Source organism: Chiroxiphia lanceolata, chromosome 25, assembly GCF_009829145.1.
Source record: "Chiroxiphia lanceolata isolate bChiLan1 chromosome 25, bChiLan1.pri, whole genome shotgun sequence".
In the NCBI taxonomy this organism is placed as follows: Eukaryota; Metazoa; Chordata; class Aves; order Passeriformes; family Pipridae; genus Chiroxiphia; species Chiroxiphia lanceolata.
In genome coordinates this window covers 6,171,077-6,197,573 of record NC_045661.1, presented here as the reverse complement: position 1 = coordinate 6,197,573, position 26,497 = coordinate 6,171,077, and the positions used below count along the sequence as shown (strand labels likewise).

Sequence of the window (26,497 nt, the reverse complement as noted above, 5' to 3'; positions counted from 1 at the left end):
CTCCTTTCCCTCTGGTTTAGCGGCTCCTGCCTGGAATTCACCGTGACAGGCCCTGGCTTTGCGGGCAAACACGGCCTTAGAAACCGGAGGGTTTTATCCCCTGCAATTATTATCACTTGGATGTAGGTCGGCTTGACAGCTTAGGTGGAAAATCATCTTCGGAGCGTTCCAGCAGCTCCACGCTCACTGTCCTGGTAATTCCCACCCTGTTCCCCCTGGTTTAGGGGGGAAAGTCGGGTTCAGGAGCTGTTTCACCAGCAGAGGTGAATATTAAGGCAGGAGTCTCCTCCCAAAGGCACAGGGGGGGCTGGGGGGAGATGGGGTGGGAAATGTAGCTCCCTGCCGATGCTCCCAGCCGCCCAGGGGAGGGATGCATTCATCCCTCTCTCTGAAGGATCCATTCATCCCTGCTCTCTGTCCATCCCGGCTCGTCTGTCTGTCCCTCCCTTCCCGCAGCTCTCCCCGGTTGCAGGGAAACGCAGGCTCTGCCGCACCCCTCCTGGGAGGGACCGTGCCATCCTCTCCCGCTCTCCCTCGGCCTCCCCGCTGTATTTTCCCCCCCCCGAAATCACAACTCCCACCCTCCTAAAAACCTCCCCCCGTGCCGAGCCCCCTCCCCGGGCCCGGCGCTATGAATGAACGGTTGGTGGCCCCGCGATGCCATTTCCATGGTGACAGATGGCAGCGGGAAATGCGGGGATCAGGGTCACATGAGAGCAGCGGTAAATTCAGGAGGTTATTTATAGGCTGCTGCTCCAGCGTTTATGGAAATGCGTCTGCCTTGGCCCGTGGAACGAGCCCTTCACCAGCTCTCCGGGGCACTGCTCTTCCAGGAGAGACATTACTCATGCTCTGCTTTAATCCAGACTGTTCCTGCTGCTCAGGCTGGGCTTGGAAAAGTACCGGGCAGAGGGTTTGGGGGATTTTTATTTTTATTTGGTTTTTTTTAAGCCTCAAGTCTCTGAATCAGCCTCAGCCAAACGCAGCCGTAACCTTCTTGTGTCTGCATCTTCTGCCATCTTCTGCTCAGCGTTGCCATGGGCCACAACCCGGGATTTTGGGCCTGGAAATGTCCCTGGCAGAGCCCAGATCCAGCCTGGCTTTTAGCCCAGCCTCTGTTTTTAGCTCTGATACAGCTGGGAATCTTTGCCTCAATTTACCGAGCAACGAACCAACTCTTGCCTCAGTTTACCAACATGACTTTGGGACTTTGTGGCCAGTCAAAGGGAGATCTTTAAATCCACAGGGGAGGGTTTCTGACACCTCAGGGTGTCACTGAGTCACCCATGACCCAGGAGCTGCCCCCTCCCCATCTCCAACAGGCTCCTCCCTGCTGGGATGTGCAGGAGCAGAGGAGCTCAAAGGCTGGTTCAGCCCCTCTTAATGAGGTTCCTTGATTTCTGTTTGCTTAAGATCCCCTTAATCAGGTCGTTGGATCTTCTTTTGGTTAATCTGGGTGTGCAGGGAGGTTCCTGCTGCTGCCACTTCCAGCCCAGGGCTCTGCAGCTCCCCTTCCCAGCCCTCCCAGTTTGTGCCCATCTCCCATGGAGACAGTGCCTAGATGTAACAAAACTCCCCACCTCTGGAAATTAGAGAATTATGGAATCACAGAGTGGTTTGGTTTGAAAGGGACCTTAAGGATCATCTCCTTCCACCTCCTACCATGGGCAGGGACATCTTCCAGTTTGCTCCAAGCCCCATCCAACCTGGCCTTGGACCCTTCCAGGGATGGGGCAGCCACAGCTTCTCTGGGCAACCTGTGCCAGGGCCTCCCCACCCTGTCCTCTGTGTGTCCCCACCGATGTCCTGGATGTCTGTCCTGTCCAAGTCTCCCTTTCCCAGCCCGGGCACCGTCCTTCCCTTCCACGTGTGCTTCCCCATCAACCAAAAAGGGTGATCCCTGGGAAGCACTGTGACAGGACGCCACATTTAAACCCCAGAAACCACCGAGGAGAGGTCACAAGGAGTGACCACAGCCCAGAGCAGCCTTTGGCAGCCTTTGATCCACCTCCCACCTCTTCCAGGCTGGTTTGCATCACTCCCGAGCTCCTGAGGTCCATCACCCGCTGGGACGTGCAGGGACACGGCCACAAGCTGAGCACACACCAGGGATTTTGCAGGGGGGATTTCTGATTTATAAATCACGAGTGTGACGGGTTTATTCCCTTTCCAGCACCGTGCCGAGCTGGCTTCTCCCTTCCCGGGCCGGGAAAGGCGCAGGGGTAATGGAGTGTGGCCTCATTCCTCCCCCGGGGCAGGAGGGAGCGCTCCTGCCGCCGCTGCCGGCGCTGGCCGAGCTCCCAAATACCGGCGAGAACTGATCATTCCGTGCCTAATAGGCTGGAAAGGGAAACGGCTCCAAAGGCCAGGAATGTGTATAAACACTGCCATCCAGGAGCTGGAATGGTGCTGGAGCTTTGAATCCTCTGGCATTTGTCTCTTCTAAATGTGGCTTTTCCTCCTGTCAGGGTTTTCCACTGGATATTGGTACCAGTGTCCCCAGCACCAGTGATGTCCAGGCTCCACTGCTGGAGGTTGGATGAGCTGAATTTGGGTTTTTAGGACCACAAGACTTCAATAATTTCCATGAGGTACTGAACCAGCAATGAACTCCTTTAATAAACTTACACCCATTTCTGCGTGGGTAACTGAAGTACCTTTGGAATCCAAGTGAAACACTTTTCACAGCAACTTGAATCAAAAGGACAACTAATTACCTATATTATCAAAAATGCTTTACTTCCTACTTTGAAATTGTTACTCCTTTCCCCTGTTTTCCCTGCAGTGAACCAACTGTGGTTTTCCTGATGAACCCAGGGAGGGGTTTTCTGAGGGCAGCGCTGAAGCCTCAGGGAGGGCTGAGCCCTCCAGGTGTCCTGGGCTCTGCTCCCCACGTCAAACATCCAAACTGCCTCAGGGACCGGGAGAAATCGGGCTCAGAAGGCTGGATTTGGGATTTGTTGGACCTGAAGAGCCATTTGTGCAGAGCATTCCTGCCTTGCCCTGGATAAAATGTGGTGTTATATCCTGCTGTGTCCGCTTGGGATGGAAAGTGGGGTCCTTTTACCATCTGCTTTAAAGGTGGATTAAAGGTACATTAAGGGTGGGTTAAATGTATGTTAAAGGTGGATTAAAGGTATGTTAAAGGTGGAGACCTCACAGCACCTTCCAGGATCTGAAGTGGCCTACCAGGAAACCAGATGACTGTTCATCAGGAACTGGAGTGACAGAGCAAGGACAAACGGCTTCACACTGAAAAAGGGGGACTTTAGGTGGGATATTGGGAAGGAATTCTTCCCTGGGAGGGTGGGCAGGCCCTGGCACAGGTTGCCCAGAGCAGCTGTGGCTGCCCCATCCCTGGGAGGGTCCAAGGCCAGGTTGGAAGGTGTGCCTGCCCGTGGCAGGGCAGGGAGTGGAACTGGATCTCTGAGGTCCCTTCCAAACCAAACCATTCCACAACAACAGAGGAAAGTGGTGACCGACCCCCACCAAACACTCTCCTTCCCCGGGGCATCCCCGGGGCCGCTCTTTTGGGGCATTTCAGTGGGTTTTACTTTCTCCCGCAGCCAAGCCGAGCCCACCCCTCGTGCCGGGACCCGACACTGCTTTTTCCAACGCCAGAGCCTCCCTCGGCGCGGGGGGGGTGGCCCGGCACCCCAGCTTTGACGCGCAGCCCTGTGACTCAAGCCTGCGTCAGGGCTGCGTGTCCCTTCCCATTGAGTATTTTTTTTTTTAATTTTTCCTTCCCCCCCCCAATTGCTTTCCCTTTATTTATTTATTTCCCGGGAGCCGAGAGCGGCGGTACCTCCCTCCCGGCGAAAGGCAGCGGGGCCGGGCGAGCCCAGCGCGCATCCCCCGGGCGGTGGCGGGGCGAGGAGGGGGACGCGGAGCGGAGTCACCGCCGCCTCGGAGCTTCACCGCCGCGCCGTGCGGAGCCGTTCCCGGCCGCTGCTCCCCTTTTCCCGCTCGCTGCCGCTCCAGTTTGCCCGGTTTCCCGCAGCACCGGGAGCCTCGGACCGGCCCCGCCACCGCCCGGTCTCGACCCCCCCACCGCACCGGAGCGGGGGGAACCTGGGTGATTTCTACCGGGAATTTGCGCCGTTTCCTTCGGGATCGGGCGGGTTTTTCCCGGGATCGGGCCGGTTTCATCCTCCCCGCAGCGCCAAGGTAAGGATGCTCCCCCCGCTCCGGGGCTCCGCTCCCGAGGATCTTCCCCCTCCCCGGGGGCTCCCGGCTCTGGGTGCCCACTCCCCACCGGGGCTTTTTGAGGGGAAGATGCTCAGGGACGGTTCGGGAGGTTAATGGAGGGTTCACCTCAGCCTGGAGGCACCAGGCGTGGCCCTAAGGGTGGTGGCATCAGGGGCCGGGGGGACACTGAGAGACAGCAAATGGCTTGAGCCACCCCGGGGGGCTGGGGGTCGCTGGGGGTTGGCAGTGGGTGCCTGCCCGGCTCTTGTTGGTGGGGGGCTCATCCCTTTTGAGGATGGCTGGAAATGCAGCCTCCAGGTTGACCTTGACAATAACATTGGGAGAGGAGAAAGCGTTTGGCTGCAATGAATATTTGGGTCCTGGCCCCTGAAGTGTGTGTGTGTGGGGGGGGGGGGGGGCAATTGCCCCTTCTTTTATTTGTTTTTATGCTGCTCCCTGAGCATGGCTGGTTGGGTTTGAGGCAGAAAAACGGGGCTTGGGCTCCTGGTTTTGTGAAATCCCCAATACTGGGTGTGGGGATGCACCCAAAGGTGGGTGTTTCAGGCTTGGCCGGGGCCAAATTTCCATCGCTCCGGGGACATGGGGCTTGGACTCGTGGGGATTTCTGCTCCCAGCTCTTTGTAGAGGACCCAGAAGGTGAAATCCTTCTTCCCAGATCATGCCTTGTGTCTGAGGCACCTGAGGTTTGAGTCCATCAGGAGCTGATGCAACTATTTCTGCTCTGGGTAGGAAAAAACCCGGAGCTATTCTCGGCAGGGCGGAGAGTTTCTGCTGAATATTTCTCCAGAGGTGTCAGGACTAGGTCAAGGAACCTGGCTGGGGTTTGACTGCAGCTCAGCTGCTCCAAGGGGAACAAAATGTGGGTCTGAGCTGTCCGCTGGGATAAACTGGAGGTGGCTCCTCTAAAATCAATAGGAATTAAAGGGTTTGGTTTAAACCCTCCACTGCTGCTTCAGGCTTTCACAGAGCAGGGAATCTGGAGTCACGAGGATCAAACTGACCCTAAACCAGATGCTGACCTGCAAATCCAGGCAAAAGCACCCCCTTGGGAGGCGAGGCTCTGCTTTCACCCCATCCTGGGCTGCATTTGGAATTGTTTGTTTACAAACGTGGCAGCAGCTCCAGGAGTTACAACAGGGAAAAGCAGCGCTGGCGGCGGGACCCGAGTGCTGCCCCTTTGGGGCTTTAGGGGATAAATCTTGGCTGCTTTGGGGTTCAGTCACCAACCCTTGGCTGGAGGGGGGTGAGTTACGAGGCATCACTGAGATTGAAGTGGAAAAAGATCATCTGGTGAATCAAAGCGGGCCCTGGAGGGATCATGTGGTGCTGGTTTGCTCTGGTGTCACGTTATTGCAGCTGATGTGTGTTCTCATGACACCAAATGGGACAGGAAAGGAGCCCAGATCCGATGAATCAACGGGCTCCAGCGCTTCGTGACAAACCCAGGTGCCCAGGCTTGTCCTCCTCCAGGGCCCATCTCACGACCCAATCGGCAAAATGGTCTTTTCCGGAGGTTTCTTGGCACCTGTTGGAGAAAGGAGTTGCTGCAATGTGTGAAAACCCCGGGGTGGGACAGGCACCCACCAAGGGGGAAAGACCCCCAGTTCTGGAACGGGAAGGGCACCCACGTCTGGAGTGGGAAGGGAACTCCTGTGGCACGGGAAAGGTGCCCTTTGGGTGGGAAGGGCACCCACCTCCGGGGTGGAGCAAGGCCTGGAGCAGCCCCACCTCTGCTTCCCTTCGGAGGAACGGGGGTTATTTATAACATCTGGGTGCTTTTCTGGCAGGAGCCAGGGGTGGGTGTGCGGCAGAAGCGGGGGCAGCTCTGACTCAGCTCAGCTCCTGTGTCACGATGCCAAAGCGGGACGGGGGGTTTGTCTGCCCCTCAAACACCTTCAGAGGGTAAATGCCACCTCCGGGTCACAGAGCTGCTCCAGGACAGGAGTCTGGCTCCCAGGAAAGCTTCTCCTGTGCTCTCCCAGCTCCTCACACCCACCCCACCCAAAGTTCGTGCCTCCCCAGGTGTGGGGGTGAGGAGCAAACACACCCGGTGACAATGAGTCACCCCTGTGCCCTCTAATTAGCCAGGTGCTAATTAGCAGGGTTTGTTATAAAAAGGGGAGAATGGGAGCAGCCCTAATGAGCCTGGATGGCAAAACCCTTCCCTGTGGAGCTGGAGGCCGAGCAGGGAGGAGCAAAGCCCAGCAGGAAATAGGTTTAAGATGGAGGTGTCTTGGAGCAGCCTTTCCTGCTTCCCCCTCCCTGGTGGAAGGGAATTTTGTGGGTCAGGGGTTCCAGACAGGTCCCTGGGGCGGGGCTGGGGGGGATCAGAGCTGCAACGCTTCTGCCTTGAGCAAAAATCTCCTCTTGGGGCTTGGAAGCAGAGCTCGGATGCTGCTCGGAGGGTCCTGCCCTTGGTTTTCGTGGCTTGGAGGAGCGGGATGCTTCCCAAAGGCAGAACGTCTCCCAAAGGACTGGCTCTGCCAGGGTGATCCCTCTCCCACTGCAGAGGCTCTCCTGACCATGGGAAGCAGCAGGTAGGGCCTGGAAGGTGTTTTTCCCATGGTTTAGGCTCGTGGGATGTGCACCCCGGGCTCCTTCCCCTGGGCTGTGCGGGACCGAGGGAAAACAGGAGAGATGATTGTTCCTTCCCTCTCCTCTCTTTCCTGGCCTCGCTGCTTCCTGGGTGACCTTGGGTCTGTCCCTTCTCCTCCCTGCTCCAGTCTCCCCACCTGCACAGAACAGCCTGGCCTTGGGGGCAGGATTTCCCTGGCTCTGGGTGTGGGGAGCTGCAAATCGATGCTCAGATCTCCCAGCCCGATCCTGAGGGAGGATTTCCACCTCCTGAAATTCCTCTGTGCCTCTGCCACCTCTCCCTTCCCCACTCTGTGACCTTGATGGGGTGAGCAGGACCTTCCTGGGCCTGGTGAGCTGGATCCTTCACCAGGAGCTTCGTCAGGAGCATCTTCCCCTCTCCTTCAGGGGAATTTGAGTGGAAGCTCTGCAGCAGCTGAAGGGGGGTTGATGCTGGGACAGGGAGGGACAGCAGAGAGTCCCCAAGGCTTTAAATATTCATTTTGAACTCACCCAATCCCACCTCGTGTTTTTTACCTGCCTCAGTTTCCCTTTATAGACCCAAACAGGCGTAAATGCAGAATTTGGGCACGGGGGAGGAGAAATCTCCCCCTGTCCCATCCTTTGGACCCAGACTGTGTTGGCAGCTGTGAATCCCCCTCTCCCCCCTGCCTGTCTCTGCCCTCCCAGGCCCAGCTGGAAGCTTTGCTGACCCGGTGCCAGCCTCTTCGTGGCTCCCCAGCCCCAAGGAACCGCGGCTGGGCTCAGCAGGACACATCCCAACATCCCTCCCCCACACCCTGGCGTGCTGCTGCAGGGCCCTGGGGGTCTGCACTCATCCCAAACAGCAGCTTTGCCCTAGTCCACGTTTTTGGGATCAGTGAGAGCCTCTGGGCAGGGATTAAACTCTCTGGGTGTAGCAAAGCAGGAGCTTCTTCAGCCCTGTGTGGGGTGAATCCAGCTTGCTCCATGGAAAACCACGGATCTGCTGCAGTGATGGCTCAATCCCAAGGGATACAGTCCTTGTGGACCCACCTGGATGGGGCTGGGGAAATGTCACCTGGACAGGGGATGTGGATGGGGAAAAGTCACCTGGACAGGGGATGTGGATGGGGAGTGTCACTTTGTGCAAGCTGGAGCCCCAGGCTCAGCTCTGGGATCAGGGCTTAGGGAATGATTGCTTTGCAAGGGGTTGGACATGAAGGAATCCCCTGGGCCCAGGAAAGTGGGACATGGAGCATGAGGAGGGGAGTTGTCCCCAGGGAGAGCCCCAGTGTCTCCCCTTGTAGCTCCCATGGGATGTGTTGGCTGCACTCAGAGACACCAGGACCAACCCCAGCACGAACTGGTCCTTCCCCCGCTCCTGCTGTGGGAAAATCCATGTTCCCTCTCCAGCTGGGTGGCAGCAGCTCTGGTTTTACCTGGACAGAGCTGTGGGTGCGAAGGTAACCCTGGTCTGGCAGCACAAGTGAGGTTCCTGCTCTGGAAGACCCTCATCTGTCTTCTCCAGAGAGAGAAAAAAGGCACGTTTAAGAAAATTAAGGTCACAAGGACTAAGTAAACAAGCTGAATCTCCATCTGTCAGTGACAAGGGTTTTCTCTCTCTCTCCAGCCCGGAAAGCTCCTGGTTGTCAGCTGATCTGCCTCGTCTTTCTCACAGGGTGGTTGTTATTTTTGGCGGATGAATTTTTGATTAAATTCCCTTCTCAATCAAAGAAATGCGTGGAAATACCTCTCTCAGATGGATTTGGCCTGTGCTTTTCAATTTGAGGGGTGGGGACCTTGGAGCTGATAGGACATGCTGGGGAAAGGAGTAGGAAGAGCTCTGCTGGCCCTGCTTTCCCTGGATAGTGTCCCTGGGCCGGGTGGGCTGGCGGTTCCAGGCTGGTTCTGGCTGGGATCATCCCACGGTTCCAGCAGGAATGTGGATGGCAAAGGCTGGGTGAGCTCACAGCATCACTGTCGGGAAGGATCCTCTCTCCTTCAGGCCTTGGCAACACCTTCATCCCCAGGCTGGGGCTGAGCCACTGGGAGACAGCAGGATGTTCCCAAGAAAGCCATGGGGACACTGCCAGAGCCATTCCAGGAGCAGGGTTTGGATCTCTGCCATAGTTTCCCCCTCTAGTTCAATTTGGGTGCCTCTCCCGTGGGGAGGAAGACTCGTCCCCTGCTTCTTCACCCTCATCCCAGTGTCTGGAGAACCCTTGGCCCAGCTGAACACCTCTGAGGCCCCAAATCCTTTGGGAATGTTGCTGTCTGGAGTGTCCTCTGAGAGCCCTTGGGTTTTGGAGGTGCTGGAAGGACCTTGCTCCTCCAGGACCTGCTGCCTCTCAGCCCCTCAGAATAACTCTGAGGGGACCTAAACTGAGGTTGAGACCCAGGGTGGGATGTTGTGGGGTCTGTCCTGGCCCAGCACCCCCTTCCCTGGAGCTGGGCACCTCCAAGGAGCTGAGCTGTCCCAGGAGAGCCTTTGGGGATGCCCTGAGCGTGGGACACTGTTCCAGGGGCTCAGCCAGCTCCTCACTGGCCACCTTGGCTCTGTCCCTGGAACAAAGGGATACTTCATCCCCAGGCTGAGCCCTCCCGATGCTCCCACGGAGCTGAAGCAGCTGCTGAGCAGAGGAGGAGCAGCAAACAGCCCGTGGGGGATTCACCCGGGTCTGTGCAAACCCACACACAGCCCGATCCAAACCCGACGGAAATCCCGGCGATTTCCTGACCCTTCCCCTCCCTCCCCACCCCGGGGAGATGCTCCAGCCCCGGGCAGCCACGTGCCCGTAATTGCCACGATCGAGCCGTGAGCGGGTTCTGTGAATGAGCCTTCGTTAGGAAATCAAACAGCGCCGGCCCGGCCCTGAAAGGATCATTTAAAGGGATAATTTAAACGGCTTCTCCGGAGGAGCCGGATCCGGGAAAGATGCGGAGCCGAGACGGTTGCCTGGCAACAGATGCAGCCGACAGCCGAAAATAGATTTTTTTTTTTTGTAATAGGAACACGGCCTGGCAAAGGGGGAACTTTCTTCAGGGGTGAAAAAGCACCGAGGTGAAGGCGAGGGAGGGGGAGGTTTCCTGCTGCTGCTGCTCTGCCCCATCGGGGGATGTCAATGCCCTGGTGGGGAAGGGGCTCTGCTGCTGTGAAAAGGGCTGGGATTGGGGGCTGGATTGGATCAAAAATGTTTCTCCAAAGGCAAGAAGAGCTGGAAAAGGCTCTGAAAAATCATGGAGGCAGAAGGGACAGCGGGAGGCCCACCCTGCATTATCCATCCTCCATCCCGGTATGGATGAAGGTTGGTTTTCCCAAGGCCGAGGGGGTTTTTGGGCAATGTCACCTGTGAGAGGCCACCGGGGGCTTGGACGAGCTTGGAGCTGCCTGAGAAAGCCCCCAGGCTGGGGGGATGGTGCTGCAGCCGGGCCGGGGGGGGGGATCATTGCCTGGGTGTGGCACCAGAGCTCTGCCAGGACCCAGCAACCAGCCGTGTGTCCCCTGGGAAACAGGGATGGAGAGGATGGAAAAGAAGGAAGCCTGGCTCTTCAGGAGAGTCATTTGTGCAAGATGAGGGGTTTGTTGTGCGGTTTCTGTATTTTATCCCCACTTGGTGAAGCACCACAGTCCCAGCAGGGTTGGGAGCTGCCAGTTCCACCCCAGTTCCCCCAGTGTGGAGAAGAGGGACATGGCGCTTTCCCAGGCTGGGGAGCAGCAGGGCACATTCCCTCAGTGTTCCTGAGATATTTGAGGTGGGAGTGAGACCTGCAGGGCTGAGCCAGGTTGTGGAGATGCCTCCATGCAGGATCATTCCTCCTGGCCCAGGCTGGAAGCTGGGAAGCAGGAGGGGCTGGGATTGATGGCTTGGCCTTGGCTGCTGTTCTCCACTGTAAAGCTGCCTGGGAAGATTTAACGTCAGGCTCCAAGGATTTTATGTCACTCCTGATAATGTCCCGGGATGGAGAGATATGCTGGGTGTTTGTCACTGTCCCCTGAAAGCTTCCAAGTTGTCGTGGATCTTATCCAGGGCTCTGCCAACGGCCAGGAGGGGAGGGAGCAGGACAGGGAGGGCAGGGCCTTGGGCAGAGCTGGAGTTGGTGTCAGATTTTGTGGGGTTCAGCTGCTGCCTGGGGGTGTTGGAGGGGCAAGAGGTGTCACAGTGATGTGAGCAGCTCCATCACTTGTCCCTGTCCTCTGGAGCCCAGGGAAATTCCCTGCTGGGGATCACAGGGGGCCCTTCTCCATGAATGAGAGAAGCTGTGGCCGTCCCAGCTCTGGAAGTGTCCAAGGCCAGGTTGGATGGGGCTTGGAGCAACTTGGGCTATTGGAAGGTGTCCCTGCCCATGGCAGGGGGTGGGACTGGATGAGGTTTAAGGTCCCTTCCAACCCAAACCATCCTGGGACTCTACAATGCTCCACTGGGGAGTTGCTCCTGGTCCATCCTTCATGGAGAAGGACACGCTCCTGGTTCAGCTGAAGGTCCCCAAGGATGGGATGATGGAAACCCTTCTCCCCCAGTGCTGCTGGTCCCATCAGAGGATAAAACAAACCCAACCCCCTCCACTGACCCCTTCCCCACCCAGGTCCTGCTGATGACGAGGAGGTGAGGCCTGAGCTGTAGCTCACACCGGTGCCGTTCCCTGCGGGACGTTCATCTCCTTCCCTCACCCCATCCCACCCCCGGGACCTCCCGGAGCCGTCCCAATGCCCAAGAACAGCAAGGTGACGCAGCGGGAGCACAGCAGCGAACATGTCACTGAGTCGGTGGCCGACCTGCTGGCCCACCAGGAGCCCGTGGACTACAAACGCAGCGTCCTCAACGTGACGGGAGGGGAGGCCTGGGACAAGCAGAAGGAGGGGGAGGAGGACCTGGATGCGGAGAGGCCGGCCTGGAACAGCAAACTCCAGTACATCCTCGCCCAGATCGGCTACTCCGTGGGGCTGGGCAACGTCTGGCGCTTCCCCTACCTCTGCCAGAAGAATGGAGGAGGTGAGACCGGGGGCAGGGCTGGGATCAGCCCTTGGAGAGGGGGATACGGCCCAGTTCTGCCCCGCTGCACATCGGGATGTGGATGCTGGGGCAGGACAGGGGTTATTTGGGCTCTAAAGTGGGTTATGTGGGCTCTGAAGGTGGAAAGGGGCAGCCAGGAGTTGTGCTGAGTTGTTGGAATCTCCTGGACAGCCTCTTCCTAAAGGTTGTCCACCTGCCCACTCCAAAGTCAAGGTGAATCCCAGGGCGGGACCCAGGATTTCTTGCTGCAGCTCCTGATTCCTGCTGGGGCAATTTTGTAAACCAGGGGAAAAATGGGAAGAGAGAATCCCTCCATTTCCCTGGGTCCTGAAGTCACATTGGATAAAATGGGAAGAGAGTCCTTCCGTTTCCCTGTGTCCTGAAGCCACACTGTCCAGACTCCAGTCCTTTCCCAAATCCTCCTTCCACCAGTCTGTTCTCTCATCCCACCCCGTGCGTCCTCCTTGGGCTCCCAGGAGCACCCCAGAGGGCCAGGCCTCATCCAGCTGTGTTGACACCCACCACCCTTCATGGCACTGATGACTGAGTGGGTCCCTCATCATTATCCCAAACCCGGCCCCTTCCCAGCAGTGCTGCCGGGGGCCAGGACCAGCCCAGTGCTCCCGTCTCCCCCCGAGCATTCCGTGTTCCTGGCATTGCAGCCCTTGTGCCCCCAGCCCCATAGCTGGAAAAGCTGCAGCGCCCTCAATAACTAAAACATCTCCAGTTGTCATTAGGATGAGTCATCCTGCCAAATGTGCAGTCAGCACTCCTTTCCCTTTCCCTTTCCCTTTCCCTTTCCCTTTCCCTTTCCCTTTCCCTTTCCCTTTCCCTTTCCCTTTCCCTTTCCCTTTCCCTTTCCCTTTCCCTTTCCCTTTCCCTTTCCCTTTCCCTTTCCCTTTCCCTTTCCCTTTCCCTTTCCCTTTCCCTTTCCCTTTCCCTTTCCCTTTCCCTTTCCCTTTCCTTTTCCCTTTCTCTTTAGCCCAGGTGGCCTCATCTCTCTGTCCCATGGGGCAGACACTGATTTTCTGCCTTTTCTTCCCCCTTGGCCAGGGTTCCCCCTGGGCTGTGGTGTGGTGCCAGCCAGCAGGATGCAGGAGGTCAGGAGGGATGGACAGAGCATTCCAGGCCGTGCTGAGCAGCCCCAGGATATGCTGGTGGCTGCTGCTCCTCTCCTGCTCCCCGAGCAGGTGCCTGAGGGGGATGACGGCTGTGCCGGGAGCAGGATGGGCTGGAGCCAAATTCCCAGCACTCAGTGTGCCAGGAGCTGGCATGGGCTGGCCCTGGTGCTGCTGAGCATGGTGATGTACAGGCTTGAGCTGGTGCCCAGCTTCCCAGACATCACAGCAAGAAAATCTCCAGTATTGGACACATTTCCACGTGAATGTGTCCGTCTGTCTCAGGCCGGGATGCCCGGGAGGGCGTTGCAGAGATGGGACACTCGTGGTCCTTCCCGAATTCCACCAGCTCCAGCTCTGCTCCCTGCCTCTCCTTTCCCCCTCCCAATCACCCGGAGCTGCTGCACCTCAGTTTTGCTCCCCCTGCATTTCTAACACATGACCCCAACCTCTGGATTTGCAGAGCCCCTGCTCAGAGCAGCAGCAGCTGCTCCAGGTCCCGTGGGGTGGTGGGGCCGTGGGGTGGTGGCTGTCACCGAGGTGTCAATCCAGCCGGGAATTTTCACTGTCGGCTGCCCTGCTGGAGGCAGCCACGTGCTCCCGAGCCGATCCTGGCTCCTGGCAGGAGGCTGGAGTCGTTCATCATCTGCAGCGTTGAGTCATCGCATCCTTTACGGTCACTTGGCCTCGGGAGCCCCGGGTTCCTCTCCAGCCTCAACAATCAGACAGAGATTCACCGAGTTCTTCCTCTCAGCTCTGCCTCCCCCGCCAGAGGATTTTGCTCTGCCCCAGCTGGCAGTGGGGTGGTGGGTGCTGCTGTTTGGGATGTGTTGGACAGATGAGCACAGGTGGGACCCAGGGAACAGGAGGGTCCTGCCTCCCTCCGTGCCTGAGATGGCCGGGGGGGATGTGGCCCTGTCCCCATGGATTGGCTCCTGCAGGGGTGTCCTTGCACATGGGGTGTCTATGGACACAGGGGGTCTTTATGTGCTTTGAGGTCAATCCCATAGGTCCCCACATTGGCAGGGGGTGTTGCACCCTTTCCTTCCACACATATGTTTGCTCCTCTCCACAAGCTTCTCTGCTGGCCAGGCTCTAATCTTCATTCCCACATCATGGAATCATTTAGGTTGGAAAAGCCCTCCAAGACCACCAAGCCAAACCCAGCACTGCCATCCTCACTACTAACCCCTGTCCCCAAGTGTCACATCCACACACCTTTTAAACCCCTCTAGGGATGGTGACTCCACTTCTGCCCTGGGCAGCTGAGCCAGGGCCTGACCACCCTTTCCATGGAGAAACTGTGCCCGATATCCAACCTAAACCTTCCCTGGTGCAACTTGAGGCCATTTGCAAAGGAGCTGATGGACCAGGCAGAGCCTGTCCCTGCCTGTCATCCCTGTTCCATGTCCTTGGGAACAGAGAGAGGGTCCATGACAACCTTTCTTGCCCCCTCCAGGTGCCTACTTGGTCCCATACCTGGTCCTGCTCATCATCATCGGGCTCCCCCTGTTCTTCCTGGAGCTGGCGGTGGGGCAGCGGATCCGCAGGGGCAGCATCGGAGTCTGGAATTACATCTGTCCCCGCCTGGGGGGCATTGGCTACGCCAGCTGCCTCGTGAGTGCGCCCTGGGGAGCCCCCAGACCCCACCTCGGGTTGGGTGGGGTGGAACCAAACCCCGGGGACCCCATGGGGAGGTTTGAGAGGTCAAGGGGTGTATTTCCAGCTCCACTCATGGGCTGGTTTGGGGATGGGCCCATCCTCTGATCTCTGCACCCCCCTCTCTGCCCAGCGGGAGGGTGGGGACAGTGTCACTGCCCTGTGACTTGAGGCACAGTGTCACTGCCCTGTGACTTGAGGCACAGTGTCACTGCCCTGTGACTTGAGGCCATGTCCTCTCTCCCTCCTCCCCCCAGGTGTGTTTTTTTGTCGGTCTCTATTACAACGTCATCATCGGCTGGAGCATCTTCTACTTCTTCAAGTCCTTCCAGTACCCGCTGCCCTGGAGCGAGTGTCCCCTGGTGAAGAACGGCTCGGTGGCCAGTAAGGAACAGCCCTGGGGCCAGGGGGGGCTCAACTGGGAGGGAGCAGCTCCCAGGGAAGGGGGTTGGGGGGCACTGGAGACCCCCAACCCCTGTAGCTGTCACAGGTCGAGGCCACCAGAGGTTGAGGTGTCTCCTGGGGCACTGAGTCCTCTCTGCTCGCCCCGAGCACATGAAGAGCTCTCCCTTGCTGACGAGGCTGTTGGAAGATATTAATTATGGGCCCTTGATGAATGAGGTTGGGTGAGGGTCTTCCACACTCTCTGACCCCACTAGTGGGATTTGGTGCCAGTTTGGGAATCCACAGTGTGGATTTTCAGGCTTCCTCAGTACTTGAGGCCAGGATCTGATCCAGGACCTGGCTGTTCCGTTGGTGCTCGACCGAGACACTGATGGAGCTAATGGTGATTCATATCATCTGAGCACCTCCTTGGGGCACTCTGAGGGGATTTATAGCAAATAAAAATGTCTCTCCCTGTATTTAATATCTAATTTTCACCTGGTAATGGTTTTATGTCCTGTCTCTTATTTTTCCTGCTGAAAACAAACGCCATTAATTCCTGCCTCTTAGCTTCCAGAGGTACCTCCCTTCCCTGGCCTGCTCCAGTGGGTTTTTCACATTAGAGGCAGTGGGTGACTGTCCCCCAGCCCCCTCACGCTCTCCTGTCCCTGCTCTGTTGCAGTTGTGGAGACAGAATGTGAGAGGAGCTCGGCCACCACCTACTTCTGGTACCGGGAGACCCTGGACATCTCCAACTCCATCTCGGAGAGCGGGGGCCTCAACTGGAAGATGACCCTGTGTCTGTTGGTGGCCTGGAGCCTCGTTGGCTTGGCCATGATCAAAGGCATCCAGTCCTCCGGGAAGGTGGGTATTGGTGGCCCCCTGAGCCTGGCTGGGCTCTGTGCTCAGGGCAGGAGCCTCCCACCTCAGTCTCGCTCTCCTTTGACTGGGATGTCAAACGTCTCCTTTGATGTTTGGTTTCAAGTGCTTCAGGTGCTCTGGAAGCGGGAGGTGGCCAGGGGAGGATGGAGACCCTTCCTCCTGGTCTGGGGGAGCTGAGGGGTGCTGTGACCCTTGGGATGCTCACACCCACTCCACAGTCAGGGCCATCTCTGAGGGGGTCCAGAATAAGATCAAAAGAGAGTGTAAGGAAGATGTTTAATCCAACCTGCAGCCAGGGATCAGCCAGGGCAGGGATCACCTGAGCTCCAGCACTGGGAACATCCTGCTCCGAGGGGTCCCATGGCTGCCTGAGGAACAAACCTCACCCTGGGGTGGGAAACCCCCCCTGGGTGAGAAACCCCCCCTTCTCCCCAGTTTGCTGCCCGTGGGTTGGACAGGGAGGTGGCTGGGTGGGAAAGGAGGCTGTGCCCGTGTGGGATCCCTCTCTCTCCAGGTGATGTACTTCAGCTCCCTCTTCCCGTACCTGGTGCTGGTTTGCTTCTTGGTGCGGGGACTTCTCCTGCGTGGGGCAGTGGATGGGATCATGCACATGTTCACACCCAAGGTGAGAGCCCCTAAACCCTAAACAGGTTCTCCTCCTGGCTGGTCACACCCTGTTTGCCCTCAGTTTTCTTATTCCTCTTATTAGTTCCCTATATTTCCCTTATTTTCCTCCCCACCCTAAAAATGAGAGTGCCAACCCCAAACTACCTCGGGGATCCTGACAGGTCATCAGCACTGGAAGTTTAGGGTGTGGCCAGGACAGCCAAGGGCCTCACAAACTCACCCCTCAGCATCACCCCATCTCCCTCAGCTGCCCAGACACCAGGGTGGGGAGTGGGGGGGTGCCTGAGGCCAAATACAAAGATAAAGACTTCATGGAACGACTCTGTCTGGCAGCAAAACCTCTGCTGGTGGTATGTGCCTATTAATTAAGCAGCTAATTAATTAATTAAGCAGAGATGTAGATGAATCAGCTCAGCCGACGAGGCTGTTGGAAGATATTAATTATGGGCTCTTGACAAATGATGCTGGGAGGCCTCCAGGCTGCAGCTCTGGCTCCTGGGAGAGGGGTTGTGGGAGTGGGAGTTAAAAACAACCCCCCTCAGCCAGGATGTTGGATTTCCAGCACTCCATGTGCTCTGGAAGGAGGAGGTGGCCAGGGAAGGATGGAGACACATCACTGGGTGGATTGTGGCTCCCTGGGGTGGGGGGACAGGGACACCCCTCCCCAGGGCAGCTGGGGCTCTGTTGGGAAGCTGCAGGGCTTTGCACTGGGAGAGGAGCACCCAGGTCAGGCCCTGAGGCAAGTGGAGCACCCAGAGGCAGGGGCAGCTCAAACCTCTGCCTGACCTCCCCACGCCCCTGTGGGAAAGAGGACTTGTGAGTGCTGGGTGATGACCTGACCGTGGTAGATCATGGAAGTCCCAGAATGGTTTGGGTTGGAAGGGACCTTAAAGATCATCTCATTCCACCTCCCATCAAAATGCTCCCAGACCAGCCCAGTCTGGAGGGACAGCAGCCTTTCAGTGGAGCTCTGGCTCCACTGGGGTGAGCAGTGGGGTCACCAGACCACTGAACTTCTTCTCCTGTCTTCCTCCCAAGCTGGACAAGATGCTGGACCCCCAGGTGTGGCGGGAGGCGGCCACGCAGGTTTTCTTTGCCCTGGGCCTGGGCTTTGGGGGCGTCATCGCCTTCTCCAGCTACAACAAGCAGGACAACAACTGCCACTTCGACGCCACCCTCGTGTCCTTCATCAACTTCTTCACGTCCGTGCTGGCCACCCTGGTGGTGTTTGCTGTGCTGGGCTTCAAGGCCAACATCATGAACGAGAAATGTGTGGTGGAGTAAGAGCCGGGTTTCATTTGTTTGGGGTGGGCAGGTCTTTGCTGCTGCTGGTTGCGGTGGTTCTGGAGGCAACAGAGGAAGTGCTCTGGGGTTGGGTGATCCTGGGTTTTGGTGGACACAAGTTCCTGATGGCCAAGACTGGTATTTCTAGAGATGTCCCACTGAGGGAGTTGGGCATTCAGCTCTTCCAGTCTAAAATCCAGCTCTAAGATGGGCTCCTAGTCTGCAAATTGCAGGTAAATCCAACACATCTCTCACCACCTGAGAGGTTCTGTTGTCCCTTAGGAATGCTGAGAAGATCCTGGGCTACCTGAACACCAATGTGCTGAGCCATGACCTCATCCCACCCCACGTGAACTTCTCCCACCTCACTGCCAAGGACTACAACGAGATGTACAGGGTGATCATGACAGTGAAGGAGGGACACTTCAAGGAGCTGGGCTTGGATGCCTGCCTGCTGGAGGACGAGCTCAACAAGGTACCTGGTGGCACTCTCAGGAGCTCACCCACACCCATTGCCCCTCCCTGTGTCAATCCTGGGCACGTGGATCTGGAAAAACTTCTTTTAGAGACCCTCCACAGCTGGGAATCCACGTCCTTGTGGTTTTCCCCTTGTGGTCCCTCCTGGGGTCGGGGTAAGGTCTGTCCACAGCGAGTCTTGCAGGGTGTGCTGGTTTAAAGGTAAACCAGCAGGGGAAATGAACTCAACTCAAAAGAGAGATTATAAGTCAGAATAACAATTTAATAAAATAATACAATAAGTACGATTATACAGACAAACAATTGGTTTTAACCCACAAAAGCCCAATGTATATCCCAGCACACTGGGGCATGAACAGAGTGGTGTTCTTTGGGCCCCCTGAGTCCAAAGGAAAAGGAGAGGGAAAAACCTGTTGGTGAGAGTGGTGGTTGTAGTCTGGTCAAGAGTGGTGGTTGCAGTCTGGTTGAAAAGTGGTGGTTGCAGTCTGGTTGAGAGTGGTGGTCTGCAGTCTTCCTCTGGATCCCACGAGTGGTTAAAAAAGTCCCAAGACTCCAAGATTATATATTCTCCAGTTCAGGCAGGAATGCCCAGTGCCTCCCTCAGGGTGGGGGGTTCCTCAATGGGCATGAGGACAAAAACACCTTCCTATCTCGCAGGCCTCTTAACACCCAGTTTATAGCCTGAGGAGTCAGGGCTGCTCTGGGCAGAGGGTGTAAATGGTCTATTGACAACAGTTTCTGGGAAATGGCACGAAAGGCTATAGAATACACAGTTTTGGGTTACACCCATCCAGTGATGAACTGGGCCCAGCTGTTCTAACTAGGACACAGGGTCATCACCAGCAGCAGACTGGGGTTTTCTTTCCTTGAGGACTGGTTCAGGGAGGGAGACCTGAGCCATTCAGGGCCTTGAAGTCCGTGTCCCTGACGTGGTTCTTCCCATCCGTGGGTCCTGTGTCCCCCTCAACAGTCGGTGCAAGGGACTGGCCTGGCCTTCATCGCCTTCACCGAAGCCATGACCCACTTCCCGGCGTCGCCCTTCTGGTCCGTCATGTTCTTCCTGATGCTGATCAACCTGGGCCTGGGCAGCATGATCGGCACCATGTCGGGCATCACCACCCCCATCATCGACACCTTCAAGGTGCGCAAGGAGGTGTTCACAGGTGAGGTCCTTTCCCCTGCAACCTCCTGGGGAAGGGGTGGGGGGTCCCTGTTGCCCTGAGGAGACGTTCCAGGAGAGTGTGGACACGGTGGATGTGAACTGGGCCTTGCTAATGCAGGGAATGGGCCTTGGGGAGGCCTTGGTGTCCCTCAGGGGGGTTTGCTGACCACTCCAATGCAGGGAATGGACCTTTGGTGGTCTTGGTTCTGCTCAGGGGCCTCTGCTGACCACCCCTATTTGCTCCCCACAGTCGGTTGCTGCATCTTCGCCTTCCTGGTGGGGCTGATCTTTGTGCAGCGCTCTGGGAACTACTTTGTCACCATGTTTGATGATTACTCAGCCACGCTGCCTCTCACTGTCGTGGTGATCCTGGAGAACATCGCCGTGGCCTGGATTTACGGCACCAAAAAGTAAGGAACTTGTACAGCAAAAGGAATAACTGTGCTGTGACTCCTGGCTAAAAAAAAAAAACCCTTCCAACTCTTTTCTATATGGCTTTTTCTCCAAGAGAAAAGCTCAGTTCACCTTGATCCTCCTGCCCTGCCCTGGTGCAACCCAGCCCCAGGAGCAGGTTCTTTTTGTGGGTATCTCCTGTTGGTTGTAGTGTCCTGTCCCCCGAGATTGACCTTTGTTCTGAGGTTTCCATGTCCTTCTGGAAAGACACCTTGTTCCCCCCAGTGCTTCTTGTTGTTCCTAAGTTGGTCAGAGCAAAGGAGGCTCTGGATAATGCTCAAAAGGCCTTTTCCTTAGGAGTTTACCACACGTCCTATAGGCTTGAGGGATGTTGAGATGCTCCCCAGGACCACCTGGGTTCAGGCTCTGCCTTGAGCACAGTTTACAACAGGGGCTCCTGGGAGGGAGTTTGTCCCTTGGAGGTGGGGAGAACAGCAGGATTCCATCTCTTCCCTGGCAGGTTCATGCAGGAGCTGACGGAGATGCTGGGATTCCGGCCCTACCAGTTCTACTACTACACCTGGAAGTACGTGTCCCCCATCTGCATGGCCGTGCTCATGACCGCCAGCATCATCCAGCTGGGGGTCAGCCCCCCGGGATACAGCGCCTGGATCAGGGAGGAGGTGAGCACAGCCCCCCTCCCCATCCCAGGGGTCCTGGCTGAGCAGGGGAGAGCTGCAGCTGCCCCGTTCCTCCCACCTCTGCTCCCCTCTCCTGGGTGACATCCTGCGTTTGTCCACCCGGCCCAGACGTCTCCACCCAGTTCTGACCACGGAATGAAGTTTCAGTGTGGATTGTGGTTGATCTCTGGGGGCAGTGCCATGTCCTTCCCCTCGATTTGAACCCACTTTCTGCCAGCTCCAGGTGTCCCTGAGGATGGAGTCTTGCAGGAGGCAGCAGGAATTGTCTCACACTTCAGAGCCGTGGTACCTGGTGGGCATCACCTTTGCTGTGACAGCCCCGTGACATTAATATCTGTTCCTTCCAGGCTGCTGAGAAGTTCCTGTTCTACCCAGCCTGGGCCATGGCCATCCTCATCTCCCTGATCATCCTGGCATCCCTCCCTCTGCCCCTGGTCTTCATCCTCCGGCAGTTCCACCTCGTGTCCGACGGCTCCAACGCCCTCTCCGTCACCTACAAGAAGGGCCGGATGATGAAGGACATCTCCAACTTGGAAGACAACGACGAGACCCGTTTCATCCTGAGCAAAGTGCCCAGCGAGACCCCGTCCCCCATGCCCACCCACCGCTCCTACCTGGGGCCGGGCAGCAATTCCCCCATGGAGATGAGCAGCGCTCCCAACGGACGGTACGGGAGCGGGTACCTCCTGGCCAGCACCCCCGAGTCCGAACTGTGATGGCCCCCCCTGCCCGCCACCCCCGCCGGGAGAGGAGGGCGCTGGGGAGTGGATCCTGGCTGTCCAGGCAACGGGAAAAAATTCATTAATAAGGAAGACGAAGAAGAAACCCCTCTTATAAAATCATAACCCAAAGCAGCCGTTCGTAAGGTGACACCGGGAAGGAGGGATTGAGGGAGGGGCAGGACTCCTCCGACAACCCTCGGCTGAAAGGCAGGACCCCCCGGGACCGCCCCCGGGGAAGGGAGGAGGAGCAAGAGAGGCTCCGACACCTTTCCGAGAGTCGTTCTCAAATCTGAAGCAAGGGATCTCTTTTCTAAGCAGCTGATGGTTGGAACAAGGACCCGGAGGCAGGTTGGGAAGCCAACCCCGCTCCCTCCTGTCGCCCAGCGCTCTTCCCTCCTGTCTTTGTCCTTTATCCGGGAGGAGTCATGGCCTTATTCCAACGAGCACAATTTAACCCTCGATGTTCAGAGCACAAAAAGGTGCTGTTGTTGTCACCATCGTTGTTGTTGTTGTATCTCCTGTAGGTTTTTATAGCTGTGGACACACTCAAATGACCCCCAAAATCCTGACCAGGGTTGGCAGGGAGCAGCACGGGGGTGGCTGGGACTGTGGATGGTGGATCCTTGGAATCTTTGTTGCCACCAGCATGGGAACAGTGGCTGGGGGTTGTTTGGAGGCACGGAGATGTCATGGCTGTGGGATGAAGTGGCAAGTTTTGTGCTGAGTGGCAGAAAGACTTTTGAAGGGACAGTGGTTTGGGTGTGTGAGCGTTGTGGGGTCTGGCTGGGGGAGAGGAGTCTCTCCTGGAGTTACTCCTCACGTGTGGGATGTTCTCCTTAACCAAAATCCCTGGCATGGCGATCGTCTCCTCTTGCTCCTCTCTTCAGATGGCCCAGAGGGACACCCAGAGAAGCTGTGGGACATCCAGTCCTGTCACAGTCCTGGTTTAGCTCTCAGGAAACCACCCCCTGATTTACCTCCCGTGCCCCTCCAGCCAAGGGGAGCTGGGCAGTGACTCTCTCTGGACTTGCCTCCTCATTTCTCCTCCTGTTCCCTTTGACCCCCCTTTGGGGGTCCTGTTGCACCCCCACAGGAGCTCACCAGCTTCTGGATGGGGGTGACCAGTTTTTGGGGACCACAGGCATCCGTGGAGCAGCAGCTGTTGGGAGTCCCAGGAGTGGGAGATCCCAGATCTCCTTGGCTCTTGATGAGGTTGGTGAGCCCCTGCTAGAGCCCAGGGGCCTCCGTTGTGGCCATCCATGTTTTTTGGAGGATCAGACTGATGTGACTGCATGTTGTTTCTCCCCAGGTTGTTTGGGAAAGGATGGGATCTCCCAGCTCTGAGTCTCTTCCACTGGGACTGGGGCTCATTTCCCTAAATGCCACAGGTAGCCAAGCACTTCTGCCAAGGGGCCCAGTATACCCTGGCACGTTCCCCCTTTCCCAGTGGGGACAGGGAGGCAGCAACCTGCTTGGGCTTGGCCTCTCTCTCCCTCTCAGCACTTTGCTGTGGCCTCCAAAAGCTGGGGGAGCACCTCATCCTTGGTCCTGCTGGGCTTGGGTCATGCACGAAGGTGTTTCAGGCCAGTCTGAAGGTCAGGTTTGGGGGGGCTGGTCCATGAGTCCTTCTCTCCCTTCCCTCTTCTGCTTTCCTGTCAATGGCTCTTCTTCCACCTTGGTTTTGTCTGGGAGGTGAAGGTAGAAGGTACCTGGTCCATTCACCACATCCCTGACCTCTCAGCATTCCTGGGGCCAGGAGGTTCCCCAGAGTAACATCTCCTGTGGGTTCTGATCCTTTATTTGTTGTCCTTCTTCGTGGGCTTAGCTGGTGACCTGGGGACTCTTCCTGGACAATTAGCTCCAGCCCTTCCTCAACCATTTTTCCAGGGGAAAATGGAGGCAAGGACTGAACTGAGGCAGCTCAGTGGTGGCTCTGAGAGGCACCAGATCCGTGTGGTCAGGATCAGCAGTGCTCCTCCAGCAGTTCCCCCTTCCCCATCCCTCCAAGGTCTTTCTCCTTCCCCTGTCCCTGCAGAGGGACACTGAAACGTCCCCAGTGCATCATCCCTGAGGGGGAGAAGCCCAAACCTGGTGGGTTTTCCTCACCATTAGTCAACATGTTCCTTCCCATCTCTGTTTGGATCCATCTCCACCTGACCAGCAAAACAGGAGGAGCCAAATCGTGTCCCAGTGTCCCCTTCCCGACGCCCCCGAGCCCGGGGGCCGCCTTCCCCCCGCAGTTCCCATGGAGCAGGACACCTCCCACGGCCAAAATGCTTCACCCCACCCAGCCCCAGGGTGTGATGTGATGTTCCCTGAGCCCCGCGGGGAAGGATCCTCCCCCCCCGTGTCTCCCAGCCCCATTCCCAAACCAGCCAGGGAGGCTTCGCTTCCCTCCCCTCTTCGTGCAGCATCAACGAGAGGCAAAGTCAACAGGAAGGCAACAAAAAAAGCTATATTATATATATATACATATATATATATATATATAAAATATATACAGAGAGAGGAGATGGAATAATAACCTAGAGATTCTCTATTTCTATTGTATATTTATTCTGTAAATGTCACTGTAAATGCTGTTAAATGACAAACTGTATTCCAAAGTGGCCCGTGACCTATTTTCATTCCCAGTGCTGTACAGATCAATTCTCATTCTAGAGAGGGACATATTTTTACCTTTTTATTTCTTGTCCGTGGTGGGTGAGCGTCCCTTTCCCCCCGCCCCCAGCCCAGGGAGGGTCCAACGACCCTGGGCGGATCCTGCAGAGAGGAAGAGGAGGAGGAGGAGAGAGAGGAGGAGGAAGAGGGACGACGCCTTTACTTTTATCTGTGGAAATACTGTGTTTTGTCGTGGCATTCGGTGTTAGACACGGGGTGTTGGGGGGCAGTGTGTGTGCGGGTGTGTGTTTTAAGTGGTCCGTGTTGTCGCGTGTGCGTCCGTGCGGGGGGTGTGCGCGTGTCCGTGGGTGCGCCTGGGTTTAGGATTCACTTCTGGCTGTTCTCTCTCACTTTCCGAGCCTGCCTCGGGGGTTTCTCCCGCTCGCCGGGGCAGGTTCTTCCTCCACGCTCCTCCTCGGGGTCCCAGGCTGTGGGTGGGGCCGACCCCCGGTGGTTTTTAGCCCCAGAGATCCCGTTTTTTCCCTCTCTCTCTGCACAGAGGCACAGGGAATAGCTGCTAGTTGTGAGCACAGGCACTTTTCAGTTTTCCTTCGGGCAGTGGGACGAGGAGGGGGAGCCGCTGCCGAGGTCCCTGTCCCCCCACATCAGCTCCCTGCCCGGTTCCCAGCCCAGGTCCTGCTGCCGGGAGCAGTGTGCTGTCCCTGGCTGGGGGACAAGGAAGCGCTGGGGGGGTTGGGAGGGGCCCAAACCCTGGGGACAGAGCTGGGGAGGGGTTCAGTGGGTCTGGAGAAGGAGGTTGCAGGGGGGGCCCCGCCTTGTGATACTGGTCCAGCCTGTAGGGCTGGCGGTGGGATCTCCATCCCCCAGCACTGGGCTCTGCTCCAGGGGCTGGACCTTGATCCTGGTGTGAGTCAGAGGGGATGGCTGGAGCCAGGTCCCCAAGTGTCCCACGGCTCCTTCCCCTCAGTCCCTCCAAAACAGCCCCTGCCTCACCTCCCAGCCCTCAGCCAGACCCTGGCAGGCCACGTGGAACCCCAGCACCTCCAGGAGCAGCTCCCACTGCCTTCTCCTGTCCCTGATCCCTCCCTGAGCCCGGGTCTCGCTGGCAGGGAGGGGAGCAGAGCTGGGTGGCCTTGGTGGCCAGGACAGTGGCCTTGGTGGCTGGGAGGGACAATGCACGGCCACGGGAGCCCCCAGGATGGAGCTGCTTCCCCTGGGGAAAGCACAATGCTGGCGAAACCCTCGTGTACAGGTAAAAGCACAGATCCCATCGTGACACATCCCTGTATCCCCATAGTTCCCATCGGGCTCCTCGGCCATCGAGAGAAACCCTGTAAGAGCTGTATCAGAGTCTGATTAAAAGTCTCTTCTTACCAAACCTCTTCTCACCAAGCCTCTTCTCTGCCTCTGTTCCTTTCTTGGGGTGGGTTTTGGGGTCTCTCTGAGGTTTGGGGTGGCATCATTGGCATCCAAGGGCATCGGGGTCTGTCCTTTCCTGTCCTGTCCTGTCCCCACTATTGTCCTTCTTGTCCCCTCACTCCTTCCAGCATCAGCCCCTGCAAGGGGCTCGTTCAGAGCAGGCAGGTGCTTCAGGAGCATCGGGGAGGTTGTTTTCCATCCCGGACCAGTTCAACCAGTACACACTGGCTTTCTGGGGCACATGGACTGGTGAGACACAGCGTCTGCTCCTCTGCAGAACACCCAGCCAGCAGTGCTGGGGGCTCATCCTGAGCCCTGGGGGTCCTGGGAGTCTGGAGACTCTCCCTGGAGAAGGATTTCCAGCCATCCCAGATGCCTTCAATTAGCTTGGCAACAGGTTTGGTGGGGAGAGGGGCTGCCCCTTCCCTTCCTTCCCATCTCTGGTAACTCATTTGGCTTCTCCAGGGCTGATTCAGCCCAAGGGAATGTGAGGAAGGGGGGAAGAATTCAGGATGTGTCCCTGGGCACTGGGGATGCCATCAGGGTACTGCCATGGCCACGAACTGAAGTTGTCCCCCTGCACTGGCAGCTGGGGAGGAGCAGGGCAGGGGTTTTGGGCACCTTTGCACCATCTGGAGATGTTGGTGCGGGAGTGGGGCACAGCTGGAGGAGCAGCACTGCTCAGGGAAGGGACAGGAGGTGGCACAGGGGGTGTCTGTGCCCAGAGGGTGTCCAGGACTCAGCTCTGGGGGAAAACACCCCCCAGGAGCGATGACCAGGACAATGGGACACGTGGGACAGCTCTGACCCTGCACAGCCCCACTCTGGGGGAGCAGGGATGGAGATCCCAGCTCCCCCTCCTCCTTACTGAGGGGGCATGGGGGGGATGCAGGAACACAGGGCAGCCCCCACAGAGCCCGTGGGCACCCACGGGAGGGGTCACTGCTGTGCTGAGCTGGCCGGACTCAGCCCTTCCTGTGCTCCCAGAGCATCTGGAGTGGCCAGAAAATCACAGAGCTCCCTGAAAACAGCTGAAGGAAATAAACTTGGGGGGTAGAAAAACAACACAGAAATGGGTCCAACTGTAGAATTTAAGCCAAATAACTACTTTTTGGAAAAAAAACCCAAAAAAACTGAATTTCCTGTGGCAGTGAGGGAGGGAGATTTCAGAGCCTGGTGAGAGGTGAAGGTTGGTGCTGTCGGAGCAGGGGGTGGGGTTCGGGTGTCCCATCTCAAAACAGCTCTGGACCAGGGCACGGACACACGGTGG

The 26,497-nt window shown here is 57.3% G+C and overlaps 1 protein-coding gene across 1 annotated transcript; it reads left to right on the top strand.

Annotated features, from left to right (window-relative positions):
• The first annotated feature begins 3,649 nt into the window (after positions 1 to 3,649).
• SLC6A17 (solute carrier family 6 member 17) lies at positions 3,650 to 25,200 on the top strand. The gene is made up of 12 exons (XM_032710735.1): positions 3,650 to 4,167; positions 11,350 to 11,756; positions 14,355 to 14,512; positions 14,812 to 14,938; positions 15,621 to 15,802; positions 16,335 to 16,445; positions 17,486 to 17,727; positions 18,014 to 18,206; positions 19,179 to 19,371; positions 19,621 to 19,780; positions 20,284 to 20,446; positions 20,812 to 25,200. Exons 2-12 carry the CDS (start codon positions 11,471 to 11,473, stop codon positions 21,178 to 21,180), a joined length of 2,184 nt encoding a protein of 727 aa, XP_032566626.1. The 5' UTR covers positions 3,650 to 4,167; positions 11,350 to 11,470; the 3' UTR covers positions 21,181 to 25,200.
• Positions 25,201 to 26,497: the final 1,297 nt, after the last annotated feature.